Consider the following 17,269-nt stretch of genomic DNA (forward strand, 5'->3'; position numbering starts at 1 on the left):
GTAATATCACATTATCTGAAAGAGACACGTTAGTATTAGATTCCTTTCCTTAGAATATCCCCAGGCGTCAGACTGGATCCGGAAATGTTTGCGTAGCAGTACCCTTGCGCGTCGGTAGGCGTCGTCTGCGGCTCCCCGTCCGTCGTCGGCGTCGTGGGCACCGTAATGATGTCGTCGGAGTACTTAGACGCCGCCTCCGCGTGCTGACGTCAGTTCTTCTTTTTTCCGCGCCAGCAAGCGCAGATCTGTAAAAAGCAGTAACCCTAGTCATTTTTGACTAAACTTTTTGATCACTTTTTGATCTTTTCTCGAGTCTTCGACTCCAACGGTGCCGTAGGGATGCCCGGCTTTAAGCACTGTGAGGATTGCGACCGTCTGATGTCGGTCACGGATCCTCACCGACGGTGTTTAACTTGTCTCGGCGTCGATCACGACGACAAGGCCTGCTCCGACTGCCGGGCCCTCTCTTCGAAAGCCAGGCGGGAGCGGTCCCGCAGGCGACTCGAACTCCGGCAGTCGGTCCCGCGCCACGAGAGGTCTCGGTCCCATGGGAGGTCGAGGGACAGGTCGCGGGCTCGGAGCCTCCACAGCTCCGAGAGTAGGCGCACTCCTCCGGGTCGAAGTCGTCGTCAGGTAAGCGGCACAAGAAGTCCAAGCGGCGTCATCGCTCTGCGGACTCCCCCCGACGCTCGCGCGATGCGGCCGGGGGTTCGGGTGACACCACCCACGCGGCTCCTACGGAGTCGCAGGCGCCGCGTCCAGCCCCATACCCTACGGTCCCTGGGCTTCACGCGACGCAGGAGGAGATTGAGCGCTTCCTCATGGCCATGAGGAATCTCTCTCCTCCGACGGGCTCCGCGGCGCCTTCGGGCCCAGCGGACCCGTCTGGGAACCCTAGCGGGTCGGGGGGTTCGGCCCGACGCAGTCGGGTGCTACGGCCCGACGCCTTCGGGCCCGACGCCGCAGGTTCCCGCTATCCCGACACCGCCGGCGCCTTCGGGCCCGGCGCCGAGGGGTTCAGTTGTTCCGGCGCCGTCGGGCCCGGCGCCGCGGGACGCCGCTGGACCTCCTTCGGGATCTGGTTCGTCGCCGGTGGACCTTACGACCTCCCCGGCGTCGGACCCTCAGGTGTCGCCTCCGGCACGGTCCTCCGGCGCCGTCCTCGGGCGGCGCCGTCGCCGGTCCTGCCTTCGTTCCTGTTCCGGCGTCGGGACGACCCCGCTCCAGACGTCGTTTGGAGAATTTAACTTCAATGAACAGGCCCCATTAATTGAGGACCCTGAGTTTCAGGAGATGGGTGCTGAAGAGGACTGGGAGGGGCCTGAGGACCCTCTGACCAGGGAATGTCAGTCTCATGAGGACTGGACAGGAGACCTTGGGGAGGCCAGTGGCCTGGACACCTCTCCAGACACTGGTTTTGTCTCCCCTCCTATCGTGGGAGGAGGGGGCAACCTACAGTGTGGTGCTGATGAGGGCTGCCAAGGCCTTGGGCCTTGAGCTCCCCGTCGCGGCCGTGAGGACTAATCTCCTCACTGAGGTCCTTAAACCGCAGTCAAGCTCGGCTGAGCCTCTGCTGCCCTTTAATGAGGCCTTGACCGACGTTCTTCTGGGCACTTGGTACAAGCCTGCTACGGGTTCGCCCGTAGAAAGGAACGTGGCCAGACGCCACCGCCCAGCCCCGGGCGACCCATGTTTCCTGTCCACCCACCCTACCCCCGAGAGCCTGGTCATCCAGGCCTCCAATTCCCAGACCGCGTTCCCGTCGGCCCCGCCGGACAGGGAATCCAAGAGGTATGACCAGTATGGGAAGAAGATCTTCTCCTCCCTTAGTCTGGGCCTGCGGTCTTCCAACACCGCCTGCCTCTTGGGACGTTACACCCACTCTGTGTGGGATAAGGTCGCGCAGGTGCTGCCAGAGTGTCCGTTGGAGGTACGGGCCAAACTCGGCCAAGCCCTTGTGGAGGGCCGGGATGCAGCCAAATATTCCATCAGGTGTGGGCTGGATACCACCGACTCGCTAGGTAGAGCGATGGCAACGACGGTGGCGGTCAGACGCCACGCCTGGCTGAGGTCCGCCAACTTTTCGGCAGATGTCCAGAACACACTCATGGACATGCCGTTCGATGGCCGTCGCCTCTTTGGCGACAAAGCAGACCATGCGCTTGAGCGCTTTAAGGACTCCAGGGCTACGGCCAAGTCCTTGGGCCTCTCGGGCCCGCGCCAGCAATCGGCTGCTTTTAACTCCTTTCGTGGCTACGGAAGGGCTGCGCCCACACGCGCCGCCAGCCACGCTCCGCAGGGCAATACCCAACGCGGTGGCGGCCGAGGGAACCGCTGTCCGGGCGGTCGGGGGCAACGGCGAGGTCAGTCCACACCTTCCCCCGCAGCATCCACCTCAAAACCCTCCTAGTCCGTGCTTTCAGGCCCATGTGACGCCAGTGGGGGGCAGGGTTCGCCACCTCCACTGGCTCACTGTCACATCGGACAGGTGGGTGCTGCAAATCGTCCGAAGGGGCTACTCCCTCCCCTTCGAGGCGACTCCTCCAGCCGTGCCACCGCAGACCCACCGTGTATCGGGGGATCATTTGCGACTTCTGCAGGAGGAAGTTACGGCCCTCTTGGCCAAGGGGGCCATCGAGCGCGTTCCTGGGCCAGAAGTAGGGTGTGGTTGCTACTCCCACTACTTTCTGGTACCCAAGAAGGGCAAAGGGGGCCTACGCCCTATCTTGGACCTAAGGAACGTCAACGGCTTCTTCCGGAAGGAGAAGTTCAAGATGCTGACACTGGCTCAGGTCCTAGCTGCCCTGGACCCAAGAGACTGGATGGTAGCATTGGACTTGCAGGACGCTTATTTTCATATCCCCGTCCTGCCTGCCCACCGGCGCTACCTGCAGTTCATGGTTGGCCACGAGCAATTTCAGTTTACCGTGCTCCCCTTCGGCCTTACCAGCGCCCCACGGGTGTTCACAAAGGTGATGGCGGTGGTCGCAGCTCATCTGCGCAGGTTAGGGGTTTCAGTCTTCCCCCTACCTTGACAACTGGTTGTTGAAGGCGGGCTCGCCCCAGACAGTCGTCAGCCACCTCCAGACTACGGCAGACCTCCTGCACCAGCTCGGGTTCTCCATCAATGTGCCGAAGTCACACCTGTGCCCCTCTCAGAAGCTCCTCTTCATTGGAGCAGTTCTGGACTCGGCGCGGTTTCGGGTTTATCCACCCGAACAGCGGGTCCGGGATATTCAGGCTCTGATTCCCATCTTTCAGCCGTTATCCCGGGTTTCGGTCAGGTTGACGCTGCGGCTTCTGGGGCTGATGGCCTCCTGCATCCTACTGGTGCATCACGCCAGGTGGCGGATGCGGGCTCTGCAGTGGGACCTGAAGTTTCAGTGGGCCCAGCATCAGGGCAACCTATCCGACCACGTCCTGATCTCGGAGGGCACTGCGAGACAGCTGCAGTGGTGGCTTACGGACCGCGATTGGGTCAGCGGCAGATCCCTCTCCCTTCCCCAACCGGAGCACGTAGTTGTGACGGACGCGTCCCTCCAGGGCTGGGGAGGCCACGTGGGAGAGGCGGAGATCAGAGGCCTCTGGTCTCCGGCTGAGGCCCGGCTCCACATCAACCTGTTGGAGCTTCGGGCGATTCGTCTGGCACTGAAGGCATTCCTCCCCTCTGTCCGGGGGAGTGTAGTGCAGGTGTTCACGGACAACACCACCGCCATGTGGTACTGCAACAAACAAGGCGGGGTGGGGTTGTGGACCCTTTGTCAAGAGGCTCTTCGCCTTTGGCAATGGCTGGAACGCCAGGGCGTGACGCTGGTGGCTCAACACCTGGCAGGTTCTCTGAACGCCAGGGCGGACGAGCTCAGCCGTCGGTGCATGATGGATCGCGAATGGCGTCTGAACTTGGACGTGGCGCAAGGCCTCTTTCAGCGATGGGGAGAGCCTTGGTTAGATCTATTCGCCACCGAAGAGAACGCGCAATGTCATCAGTTCTGCGCGTTGGAATTTCCAAGGCAGCACTCGCTCGGAGACGCTTTTCGTCGCGAGTGGAGTTGCGGTCTGTTGTACGCCTTTCCGCCTATACCACTTCTGCCCAGAGTGCTGAAGAAGATCAAGCGCGACCGGGCCCAAGTCGTCCTTGTGGCTCCGGACTGGGCGAGAAGGTACTGGTATCCAGAGCTACTCAGTCTGTCAGTCGATCCCCCGGTTCGTCTGCCTCTTCAGGAGGACCTTCTGTCGCAGCAGCAGGGGACGGTCCTCCACCCGAACCTGTCCAGTCTCCACCTCCATGCTTGGAGATTGAGCAGCGACAGTTGAGGCCATTTGACTTGCCTCCTGAAGTTTGTAACATCATTCTGGCAGCCAGCCGTCCCTCCACGAAGTCGGTATACGCCTGCAGGTGGAACAGATTTGTGGCATGGTGCACAGCAAAGGCTGTGGATCCCCTTAATGCCCCTCTTTCTGAGGTCCTTCTCTTCCTTCTTTCTCTTGCCCAGCAGGGCTCTGCTCTGGGCACTATCAAGGGCTACCTTTCTGCCCTTTCAGCCTTTCTCAGGCTGCCCGATCAACCTTCCTTATTCAAGTCCCCTATTGTAAATTGATTTCTTAAGGGCATCACACACACGTTTCCTCCTGTTTCGTTTGTGATGCCTCAGTGGGACTTGAACCTGGTTCTTACATTTCTGATGTGCGCTCCCTTTGAGCCACTTCACAACTGTCCTCTTCGCCTTCTGACTTTGAAGACTACTTTCCTGGTTGCCATCACCTCTGCCAGGAGAGTGAGTGAGCTCCAGGCCCTTTCTTGTACTCACCTTTCCTTTCTGTCCATCCGGACAAAGTGGTGCTGCGTACCAAACCTTTCCTGCCCAAGGTTGTCACGGCCTTCCACATCGGGCAGTCTATCACCTTGCCAACCTTCTTCCCGCCACCGCATCCCTCTAAAGAGGAAGAGCGGCTCCACCGTCTGGACCCAAAACGTGCGCTCTCATTCTACTTGGATCGCACACGCCAGTTCCGGGTGGATGACCAACTCTTTGTTGGTTACGTGGGCACGAAGAAGGGGAAAGCGGTGCACAAGAGGACCATCTCCTGGTGGACCATCCTGTGTATCCAGGCATGCTACTCCTTGGCTAGGAAGGAGCCCCCTGTTGGACTGCAGGCTCATTCTCCCCGAGCGACGGCGGCTACCACTGCCCTGGGCAGGGGTGTGCCCTTACAAGACATCTGTCAGGCAGCTACGTGGGCATCGCTGCACACGTTTGCAAGACACTACTGCCTGGACAGCCAAGTCCGGAGGGATGGCTTATTTGGCCGTTCCGTCCTCCAGGACTTTCTGGTGTGATTTTTGGTTCGCAGACCCACCACCGGGGTTGGTATTGCTGGAGTATCTATTCTAAGGTAAGGAATCTAATACTAACGTGTCTCTTTCAGATGCACAAGTTACTACTTGTGTAACAATATATCTGTAAGAGACATTAGTTAGTATTAGATTCCTTACCGACCCACCCATCCTCCCCGTTCTGCGAACCAATATCTAGGGTTAGGGTTGTCCCCTTTCAGGGCCCTAGTTTCAATGGCACCAGTGTTGTTTTTTAACATGGCTCTGCGTTTCTGGCGCGGAAAAGCTGTGTCTAAGTACTCCGACGACGTCATTACGGCGCCCACGACGCCGACGACTGACGCGGAGCCTCAGACGCCTACCGACGCGCAAGGGTACTGCTACGCAAAAATTTCCGGATCCAGTCAGACGCCTGGGGATATTCTAAGGTAAGGAACCTAATACTAACTAATGTCTCTTACAGATATATCGTTACACAAGTAGTAACTTGTGCATTAGATTTAGATTTGTCTGGCATTCATCTGTCGTCGAGCTAGAAACTGGCTTTAAAATGTTTTAATTCAATTCCCATCATCCATCTGCACAGGATTTCATATCGCTTGTTTTCCACCAAAACTTTCTTCACTTAATGGAGGCTGCAGCTCGGACATGTAGACGCACACAACAGGTGTGCTGTTTGAACACCCAATTCGCACAAAAGGCAAGCCTATCTGGGGCCGTCACCATCACTAAATCTTCACGACAGGACTGGAACAAGCTCTCGGAAGCAGCATATTCATTCAAATTCCTACAACGCCAGCCTCAACACAACAACAACCTCCCCAGATCAATCTCCAACTTCAACGCTGGGTCAACACCCACTCAAATACCCTGGCTCCTTTCAAAGCCACAAGAACCTGGCCGCAAGCAAACTGGTACAACGAAGAGCTCAGGCTCACCAAATGCCACGTCAAGCAATTTGAACGTAGATGGAGACAGAGTCAGAGCGATACTGACGAGCACCTACAAATTTTCCATCAGATGCTACCATCAGCAGATCAGATCCACCAAATGCCCTGCGCTCACCAACCACTTTGAGAGCAATACCAACAGCACCATAGAAATCTTTACCATAAGGAAAGACTTCACCTCTGGCAGCAAGCTCCACCAGTGTAACCCCCTCTGAGGACCTCTTCACACCAGCTGTCCTTGATGTTCTGCAACAAGATCACCAGCATCTGAAAAAACTTTGAGGCTCACCGAGACCCTTCCACCATCGCAGCCCTCCTTCCCATCTTTACTATCGCCCAGAGGACCAACTTGCCCACCATCACTGCTCAAGAAACTGCAACAACAATGCAGTCCATACACTTGTAAGCACCGTCAGACCCTTACCCTCACCACATCTTCATCAAAGGACTGGTGCAAATCAGCACATCCCTTTATCAGCACATCTGATTGACTCAGTCATCGCAGCCACCTACTCAGGTGCTTAGAAACATGATACATGCTGACCTTGGTTGAGGCCGGTCGCTCCCCACACCACGCAGCTCCACCTGACTGTGCCCGTCCCCGCTGCTGCTGAGAGTGTCAGTGCTCCAGTGTTCGAAGCCCCCCTGGGTTGCTACTTGTCGCTCTTGGTATTGTTTGGACTGTGCTGTTGTGTAACTACTGTATCACATTTATATTCTTTTCACTGTGCCTGTTTTTTGTTTCTTTCTACTTCTCTGCCTGCCCGTGTCCCCGCTCTCGCCGTCCCCCTCCCCCCCGTTGCCCCGAAATGCACCCACGGACCTTTCTCCTGCCGCACCTGCAGCCTCACCTGCGACAGAGTCACAAAACCCACGAAGACCGGACCCAACCACCTCCGCTGCATACTCCTGAACACTCGCTCTGCACGCAAACCTGCCGTCGAGCTCTGGGACCTGCTAGACACCTCCGTCCCAGACATTGCCTTCCTGACTGAGACCTGTTGGAATGACTCATCGGCACCCGACATCGCAATCGCCGTCCCACACGGCTACAAGATCTCCTGCAAAGACCGCACCAACGGAATCGGAGGAGGAATAGCCATCACCACAAGTCCAGCCTCAAGGTCTCCACCCACTCAGACGACACCCTCAGCACCGCCGAACACCTGCACTTCTCGATCCACACCGACCCCATCACCACCCTAAGAGGAACACTCGCCTACAGACCCCCCCGGATCTCGGGCTCAGTTCAGCGACTCCATCGACCACCTCGCCAGCACCCACGCACTCGCCTCCACGGACTACATCCTCCTCGGGGACCTGAACTTCCACCTCGAGAACAACAACGACGCCAACTCCGTCACCCTGATCGACAACCTCGGCCTCAAACAACTCGTCACAGCACCCACCCACACCGCCGGCCACACGCTTGACCCCATCTTCACCACAAGCACCCATGTCTCCTTCAAACACACCACCGAACTCGACTGGACCAACCACCGCTGCGTCCACTTCATCATCAGGAAACCCATCACACACCACCGCACTAAACAGCTACCCCGCCGCTGCTGGAGCAAAGTCACCGAGAACCATCTGACCACCACCCTCACCCAGAACCCTCCCACCGACCCAGATGACGCAGCACGCAACCTCAGGAAATGGATCACCGACTGTGCCAACACCCTCCCCCCGCTCAAGAAACCCCCATACAGCCGCACCAGCAAGAAAGCCTCCTGGTTCACCAAAGAGCTACTGACCTCCAAACGAGCATGCCGGAAGCTGGAGAAGACATGGCTCCAGGTACCAACACCGTACAGCCACGCAGCCCACAAGAACGCCACCCGCAGGCATCACCACCTCATCTGATTAGCCAAGAGATCCTCCTTCAAAACCCGCCTGGACAACAACGAACACAAGAGCAAAGAGCTCTTCAGTATCGTGAAGGAACTCTCCAACCCCAGCGCCAACACCAACGACATCCTGCCCTCACAGGAACTGTGCGACTCACTGACTACCTTCTTCCACCACATGAGTACTGACATCCACGGCAGCTTAATCATCTCAACCACCCCGACAACACCAATCCCCACCCACCCAACGAACCCTACCCGCATCAACGGCCTGACCTCCTGGACCAACGTCAACGACGACGAGACACGCAAGGTCATGAACTCCATCCACTCAGGATCACCATCAGACCCCTGCCCACACTACGTATTCTACAGAGCAGACACAGCCATCGCACCCCAACTACGGAAGGTCATCAACATCTCCCTTGAGACTGCCATATTCCCGGAAAGCTGGAAGCAGGACGAGATCAACGCCCTTCTTAAGAAGCCCATGGCGGACCCCAAGGACCTCAAGAACTTCCGGCCCATCTCCCTACTCCCAGGGTCATCGAGAAAATCGTCAACACACAACTGACCCACTACCTCGAGGACAACAACATCTTAGACCCGTCCCAGTCCGGATTCAGAAGAAACCACAGCACCAAGACAGCCCTCATCGCCGCCACAGACGACATCAGGCGCCAACTAGACAACGGCGAAACATCAGCCCTGATCCTCCTGGATCTGTCAGCCGCCTTCGACATGGTCTGCCATCGCACCATAAAGACACGCCTCCAAGAAGCCGGAATCCAAGAGAAGGCCCTCGACTGGAACGCATCATTCATCTCCGGCAGAACACAGAGCGTCCGCCTCCCACCCTTCCGATCCAAAACCACCGACATCATCTGCGGCGTACCCCAGGGCTCATCCCTCAGCCCGACACTGTTCAACGTCTACATGGCCCCGCTCGCACAAGTTGCCTGCCAGCATGACCTCAACATCATCTCCTACGCCGACGACACTCAGCTCATCCTCTCCCTCACCAAGGACCCGCACACAGTCAAAACCAACCTCCACGAGGGAATGAAGGCCGTCGCCGAATGGATGAGGAGCAGCCGACTGAAGCTGAACTCAGACAAGACGGAGATCCGCATCCTCGGTCCGACCCCCTCAGCCTGGGACAACTCCTGGTGGCCGACCACGCTGGGAACAGCACCGACCACGCACGCAACTTGGGGATCATCCTCGACTTCTCCCTCTCCATATCAAGGCAGGTCAACGCTGTCTCCTCCTCCTGCTACAACACCCTCCGCATGCTCTGCAGGATCTACAAGTGGACCCCCACCAAAACAAGAAGAACGGTGACACAGGCCCTCGTCAGCAGCAGGCTAGACTACGGCAACGCACTCTATGCAGGAGTCCCGGCCAAACACCTGCGACGACTGCAATGCATCCAAAACGCCTCAGCCCGACTGATCCTCAACGTCCCTCGCCGCAGCCACATCACCCCTACCAGAAAGACCTACACTGGCTCCCCGTCGACAAGAGGATCACCTTCAAGCTCCTCACCCACGCACACAAGGCACTCCACAATACCGGACCAGCCTACCTCAACAGCAGACTCAGCTTCTACACCCCCACCAGCCAGCTCCGCTCCGCCAGCCTCGCCCTCGCCGCTGTCCCCCGCATCCAACGAACGACCTCCGGCGGCAGATTCTTCTCCTTCCTCGCCGCCAAAAGCTGGAACATCCTCCCTACCCACCTACGGCAGACCCAAGATCTGCTCGCCTTCAGAAGACTCCTCAAGACCTGGCTCTTCGAGCAGTAGCAGCACCCCCCTCCCCACAGTGACTTGAGACCCTCACGGGTAGGTAGTACTCTTTACAAATTCATTGATTGATTGAGTATTCTCCTTCCTCAAGAAACCCTCAATAGATCAGAATATGCTATCCAATTACTGGCCTGTCTCCTTGCTATCCTATCCATAAAAAGTCAAGGAAAAGATGAACACTAGCAACCTATTTCATTGACAACCACTCAAACCGGATTCAGGTCCAACCATTGGACAAAACCATGGACGACATCCAAATGATCATGGATGGAAGTGGCACTCATCCTACTGGATCTGTCCGCAGCCTACAACACTGTACCTCCCCCCCACAACACAGTCTCTCCCCCCCTTACCCAACAACTGCATGAAGCCAGCAAACAGGGTCCTGCACTACACTGGATATGCTCTTTCTTGAAAGGCCACACCCAGTCAGTAAGCCAGGCACACTTCACCTCAGCTGCAGAGTTCCACAAGGATCCTGACTGTGTTTAACACCTACATGACCCTACTCGCCAGTATCATCATTTGTGCCCACGGAATCAACATCATATTTTGCGCTGACAACAGCTAGCTCATACTCCCTCTTGGACAAGACTCTAAACCAAGACCAATTTGTCTGCTTGCCTGACTGAAGTAACCACATGGATAAAAACCACCGGCCTCAAGCTGAACACAGACAAGTCACAAGTAGTAATGCAAAGAACCTCAGAATAGCAATCAACAACCAGCTCACCTTGACCATCCAAGTGAACGCAGTATCTGCCTCCTGCTTCCACACACTCAAGATTCTCAAGAAGATTTTCAAATTGCTTAAGCCCTCGTCTCTTGCAAGCTGGTCTACGTCAACGCAGTCAATGCTGGAATCAATGCTCACTGACCTGAAGACTCCGGACTATACAAAACGCAGCCGTCTGGCTCACCCTCAGCCTCCCACCCAGCACTCACATCACCTTGCACCTCAAAGAGCTCCACTGGCTTCCGATCCATAAACGAGCACTCCAAACTCTTCATGCACACATACAAAGCTTTACTCAACATTGACGCCATATACCTCAACGACCACATAAACTTCAACAAACCTATCAGACACTGCAGCTCAGCCGGGCTTCTACTTGCAAACACCATTGCATGCCTAGTACCAGATTCGGTGGTCGTGCTGCCTTCTACCTTGCTTCTAAAGCCTGGAATGACCTGCCTATGCACTTCAGAGCTGCCTCCTCAGTTCTTGAATTCTGCAAGAAACTGAAGACTTGGCTCTTCCCCTAGACCATACAGGTCCTGCTTCAGCTCCAGGACACTCTTCCACATGAGTTGGGCACTATGCAAATACACATTAACAAAATAACATTGTCTCATGTGTCTTCTTCCCAGATTCAGTGAGAAGATTACTTAAAAGAGTAACTTGGTCAACTTGGGCAGGGTAGATTTTCCTTAATATTAGAAAACTGCAGTCCTCTGGCTCCTTCCCAGGTGGAGTGTAAACATTCTTCAGTGTTAGTATGCCACAGACTCTCTAGCCCACCATTGATAGCATGTAGACCGTCCTCAGCATCTGCATGCCACAATCTCACTGAGGACCTCTCCGTTCGGTATCACAATCTCACTGAGGTCCTTTTAGGTGGGTAGGAGGCATTGTTATCTATGTATCACGGTTCATCTGAGACCTTTATTAGTGGGGTGTCGATTAATCAAGGTATGCCTGTGCCAATGTCCCTCTAACCACCATTCTGCTAGTGTAGGAATGCATTTGACATTCTGTTACCCAAATCCACATAATTGTAAGGTAAATATTTATCTTTCCATGGTTCCTCTGTGCTCTCTACTGTCACAGAGTATTCATTACTAAATATGGACTTTCCTTGGTCCTCCTGGACTCTTCCATATGCATTGCAGTTCTTCTTGTCCCGCTGGGCTCCCATAGTAATTCAGCTTGCCATTGGTGTACTGTGGACTTCTGAAATCCCCCACTCCCACCACCCACATGCCAAATAAATATTCTAACGGCATTCTTTGGTACTGATGTACCACAGAAACTCTGAAGTTCCACAGGGGAAATGGAATACTATTGATATATTTGCCTGTGGTTACAGCTGGTTTTTAACTTTTACTCACATAGAATTACTGGTGGTTTACCAATGTTTGAGCCCACATATTTATCCTATGCAGTATTCAATTCCCTTCATGTAAATAAGAAGTCCTGTTTCGCAACTATTCACGTAGCGGTGGAATTCCTCAACAGCCTGCATAAACAAACTATTGTATTATTTTGGTGGCTGTGAATTTCGAATCTCTAATCTCAATGGTGCAGATTATTGTTCCAACATTATCGAGCTACAGAATATTAAAATGTAAGTTTCTATACCTAACTCCACATGTACATACATGTGTTTTACATGTATTCATTCAAGGTAGGTAGGTAGATCTGGAGTAAAGAATAGTGAATCCTTACCTCCCTCTGTCCACTTACCTTTTTTCCCCTGATATTTTGAAAACGATATTCTGTTCCGTAGATATTCAAAATTCCCAGCCACAATCATTATTTTAAGATGCTAAGGTACATTTTTGTAAATATGAGACAGTGACCTCTGAAGAAACAATGCATTTGTTGGGCAGTCACAGTCGCCATGTGTCTCCTGTTAAAGAGGCATAATCTCATACCTACTTTAGAAACCTTTGGGGCTTTTGTTCCTCTTGTTTCACTCTTAAAGACTCAGTCACTTCTCCAATGTGCCTAAAATCATAGTCTGAATGAGAGCGGCTGTACTGCGAGGCAGAGTACAGACTAAACCATCCCACTTGGGTGCCTGTGCGGTTTTAATCCCATTCTTGGCTTAAGGGTTTTTTGAGGAAGATCTTAGATTATCGAGCTCCCAGGATCGCTTGAAACTGGGCCCGTCTAGTAGTCATTGTTTGCTGTGTCACAATGAACGTGTTGTTTTTTTTTGCACATTGAATGAGCTTCATGGTGCCTCTTACAACATGTGTTGTATTCAGTCTTTGTATGTCATGATGAGATGTTATCTGATGTTAAAAGTCCTTACTTTGTTGGTATTATCAAGGTGGAGTTCTTTGACACAGAGAGTGCATCGAACCTCCGGAAGAACAAGGCATCTGTGGTCAGCCATGTATCCCAACGGGAAGAAATGGTGAAAAAGTGTTTGGGAGAGCTTACTGAACTTTGCAAACGCCTTGGTAAAGTCTTCAATGTCCACTACTTCAATATCTTCAATACAGCAACCATCAAAAGAATTGCAGGTAAGCAAGTTGGTGATCCCTATAGGTGAGCTCTGGTGCATGTGCTAGAGAGGCTGCTTGATTGCAGTCGTTGGTATTTAATAATGTAGAACATTTAACATTTCCCTGTCTTAGTTTCATGGGTAATAAACAGGGAAACTAGGGTATCTGGTCTGCATATTTCCCTGCATGTTGTAACACATAGGCTCTGCTTGGCCTCTTTGCTCCTACTGTGTGATTGTTCCCTAGTATCTGTCCCCAACCTTTTTAGGTCTCGGCTAAGCGCGCGGAAGCGTGTTCTCGCCAGAGACCTTTTGTCGGCGTGTCTGCTTTCCAGGAGACAATCCTGGCCGCGCGCATCTCCTTGGAGGCGATTTGAAACTGGCACGCGCACAAGTACGAGCGCTCAATTGACTTTGTTGCAAGTTTCTTGCAATGCGCGTTTAGAGTGCGGCAATGCGCGTTTAGACTGCGGTTAAACGTGTAACTTTCAGTTTCTTTTAAGCAGCGTGTTTCATGGCATGATCGAAAATGCTCCATATCGTAAGGTGTTCCGAATTCAGTTTCTTTTAAGCAGCGTGTTTCATGGCATGATCGAAAATGCTCCATATCGTAAGGTGTTCCGAAAGCAGCGTGTTTCAGGACATCAGCGACGTTGTTTAAGGAAATGCTGCGTGTTTGCCTAAAGGGTCTGTTCTTTAATAAAAAGCAGCGTGTTTAATGGCATGATCGAAAATGCTCTATATCGTAAGGTGTTCCGAAAGCAGCTAAATGGCATGATCGAAATTGCTCCATATCGTAAGGTGTTCCGAAAGCAGCGTGTTTCAGGACATGAGCGACGTTGTTTAAGGAAATGCTGCGTGTTTGCCTAAAGGGTCTGTTCTTTAATAATAAAAAGCAGCGTGTTTCATGGCATGATCGAAAATTCTCTATATCGTAAGGTGTTCCGAAAGCAGCTAAATGGCGACGTCGTTTATAAATACGTAGTTATATAGTGTGACGTTATTTGAGAAAATGCTGCGTGTTTGCTTTAAAAACACGTGCTTTAATGTGTGCAGAGGCAGAGAAGAGAGATGTGCTTTAAGATGACACGTTGTTTAATAAAATGCAGAAGCAGAAAACATAGAGACATGCATTGAATAGCGGCACAAGTCATGCATTGAATAGCGGCACAAGTAGAAAACAGTGACATAAGCATACTATTGAAGCATAAGCAGGGAACAAAGGTACATACAAAGAACAGATGGTAGGCAAGGACTAGTGGACAGTAGAGGGACAGCAGAGGCACAAGCAAGCATAGAATGGAGATACAAGCATGGAATAGAGGCACAAGCAGAAGCATGGAATAGAGGCACAAGCAGAGAACATAGAGTCATGCATTGAAGAGCGGCATAAGTCATGCATTGAATAGCAAAAACAACAAGTGATGGACTGAATGTGGATCAATGTCACACACTCCCCCAGTCAAAAGATCTGGGCCCAAATCCATCGTTTTTTTGCACTCCACACCACCCTGGGTTAGACAATGGCGATATGCAAATCAGCTCTGACCCTGTTGCCCCATGGGAACAGTCCAGTCCGAACTACAAAAGCCATGTCCTTCCCAGAACGGAATCAAGCATCCGAGGACCGGACCGGTTTCGAGGTAACACCTCTCTTCAGCCCGGCTAGCTTGACTCCAAGTGGTGTGGAGTGCCTGGGACCCACGTCTGGGCATCCCCAGCGCACTTAGGGCGGCAATTGCAAAAACAACAAGTGATGGACTGAATGTGGATCAATGTCACACACTCCCCCAGTCAGAAGATCTGGGCCCAAATCCATCGTTTTTTTGCACTCCACACCACCCTGGGTTAGACAATGGCGATATGCAAATCAGCTCTGACCCTGTTGCCCCATGGGAACAGTCCAGTCCGAACTACAAAAGCCATGTCCTTCCCAGAACGGAATCAAGCATCCGAGGACCGGACCGGTTTCGAGGTTACACCTCTCTTCAGCCCGGCTAGCTTGACTCCAAGTGGTGTGGAGTGCCTGGGACCCACGTCTGGGCATCCCCAGCGCACTTAGGGCGGCAATTGCAAAAACAACAAGTGATGGACTGAATGTGGATCAATGTCACACACTCCCCCAGTCAAAAGATCTGGGCCCAAATCCATCGTTTTTTTGCACTCCACACCACCCTGGGTTAGACAATGGCGATATGCAAATCAGCTCTGACCCTGTTGCCCCATGGGAACAGTCCAGTCCGAACTACAAAAGCCATGTCCTTCCCAGAACGGAATCAAGCATCCGAGGACCGGACCGGTTTCGAGGTAACACCTCTCTTCAGCCCGGCTAGCTTGACTCCAAGTGGTGTGGAGTGCCTGGGACCCACGTCTGGGCATCCCCAGCGCACTTAGGGCGGCAATTGCAAAAACAACAAGTGATGGACTGAATGTGGATCAATGTCACACACTCCCCCAGTCAAAAGATCTGGGCCCAAATCCATAGTTTTTTTGCACTCCACACCACCCTGGGTTAGACAATGGCGATATGCAAATCAGCTCTGACCCTGTTGCCCCATGGGAACAGTCCAGTCCGAACTACAAAAGCCATGTCCTTCCCAGAACGGAATCAAGCATCCGAGGACCGGACCGGTTTCGAGGTAACACCTCTCTTCAGCCCGGCTAGCTTGACTCCAAGTGGTGTGGAGTGCCTGGGACCCACGTCTGGGCATCCCCAGCGCACTTAGGGCGGCAATTGCAAAAACAACAAGTGTAGCGGCACAAGTAGAAAACAGTGGCACAAGTATAGTATTGAAGCATAAGCAGGGAACAAAGGTACATACAAAGAACAGATGGTAGGCAAGGATTAGTGGACAGCAGAGGCACAAGCAGTGGTCAGTGTGGCAACTGATTGCGAATAGTGGCACAAGCATACAATAGAAGCATAGAATGAAGATAAGTAGAGAATATAGAGACATGCATTGAATAGCTGCAGAAGTAGAAAACAGTGGCACAAGTATACAATAAAAGCATGAGCAGGAGACAAAGGTACATACAAGGAACAGATGGTAAGCAAGGACTAGTGGACTGCAGAGGCACAAGCAAGTATAGAATGGAGATACAAGCATGGAATAGAGGCAAAAGCAGAGAACATAGAGACATGCATTGAATAGCGTCACAAGTTATGCATTGAATAGCGGCAGAAGTAGAAAGCAGTGGCATAAGCATACTATTGAAGCATAAGCAGGGAACAAACGTACATACAAAGAACAGATGGTAGGCAAGGACTAGTAGACAGCAGAGGGACAGAAGGTACATACAAAGAACAGTTGGTAGGCAAGGACTAGTGGATAGCGAAGGCACAAGCAGTAGTCAGTGTGACAACTGATTGCAAACAGTGGCAAACACCACACACGCATGCGCATACACACAGACACACAAACGAGCACCCATGCACGCACGCACATACAGACACACACCCCCGCACACATACATACACGCGCGCACACACACATGAGTGCACCGCCCCCCCACGCACACATACACACACACACGTGCACCAAGACCCCGCCCCCAGCCCTTTTTAACTTACCGGGCCAATCTCGGGGGACTTTGCCCTCAGCACGCGGCAGGGGCAGGCACCGGGCATGTGCCTCGTGCCCCCTCCGCAGAGTTCACGCTGCGGCTCTTGCCAGCTCGTTTCCCGGGGCTCCCTCTTGGTCAAGGGAGCCCCGCAACACTTGAGCAACCTCCTGCTGGCGGCCCCGGGGCTCTCCACCGCTCACAGGAGCCCTGGGCCGCGATACACATTTACTCCTCCTGCCTCCACTTCCGGTCCGGACGCGGCCCCGCCCCCGTCACAGGCAACATTGCCTGACTTCCGGTGCGTGCGCGGCGGGATTCCGGCGGCATTTTCTGCCACACAAACCTTGTTTTTATTTAAAACCGGCCACAGTTATCTGGGGACTCTTGTAGTTCACTATCCCCATGATTGTGACCAGTCGCTGTTACCAACCTTAAATATTGATTTCGTGAGCTTTCTTTTGTGGAAAATAAGTTTCTGTTCGCCGATAACACATAGTAGTACATCTAGCGTATTGTTCGCAAAA

At 53.1% G+C, this 17,269-nt stretch overlaps 1 protein-coding gene across 3 annotated transcripts in view; it reads left to right on the forward strand.

The window, feature by feature from the left end:
• Nucleotides 1-17,269, forward strand: part of BLM (BLM RecQ like helicase) — a 526,815-nt gene that overhangs the window by 456,629 nt on the left and 52,917 nt on the right. For all 3 annotated transcript variants that reach the window (XM_078682948.1, XM_078682946.1, XM_078682947.1), the window contains one exon: nt 13,005-13,200. In XM_078682948.1, the coding sequence (XP_078539074.1) occupies nt 13,005-13,200 (196 nt within the window). The remainder of the gene's footprint in view (nt 1-13,004; nt 13,201-17,269) is intronic.

The sequence above is a fragment of the Lissotriton helveticus genome, chromosome 3_1 (genome assembly GCF_964261635.1).
Source record: "Lissotriton helveticus chromosome 3_1, aLisHel1.1, whole genome shotgun sequence".
Lineage (NCBI taxonomy): Eukaryota > Metazoa > Chordata > Amphibia > Caudata > Salamandridae > Lissotriton > Lissotriton helveticus.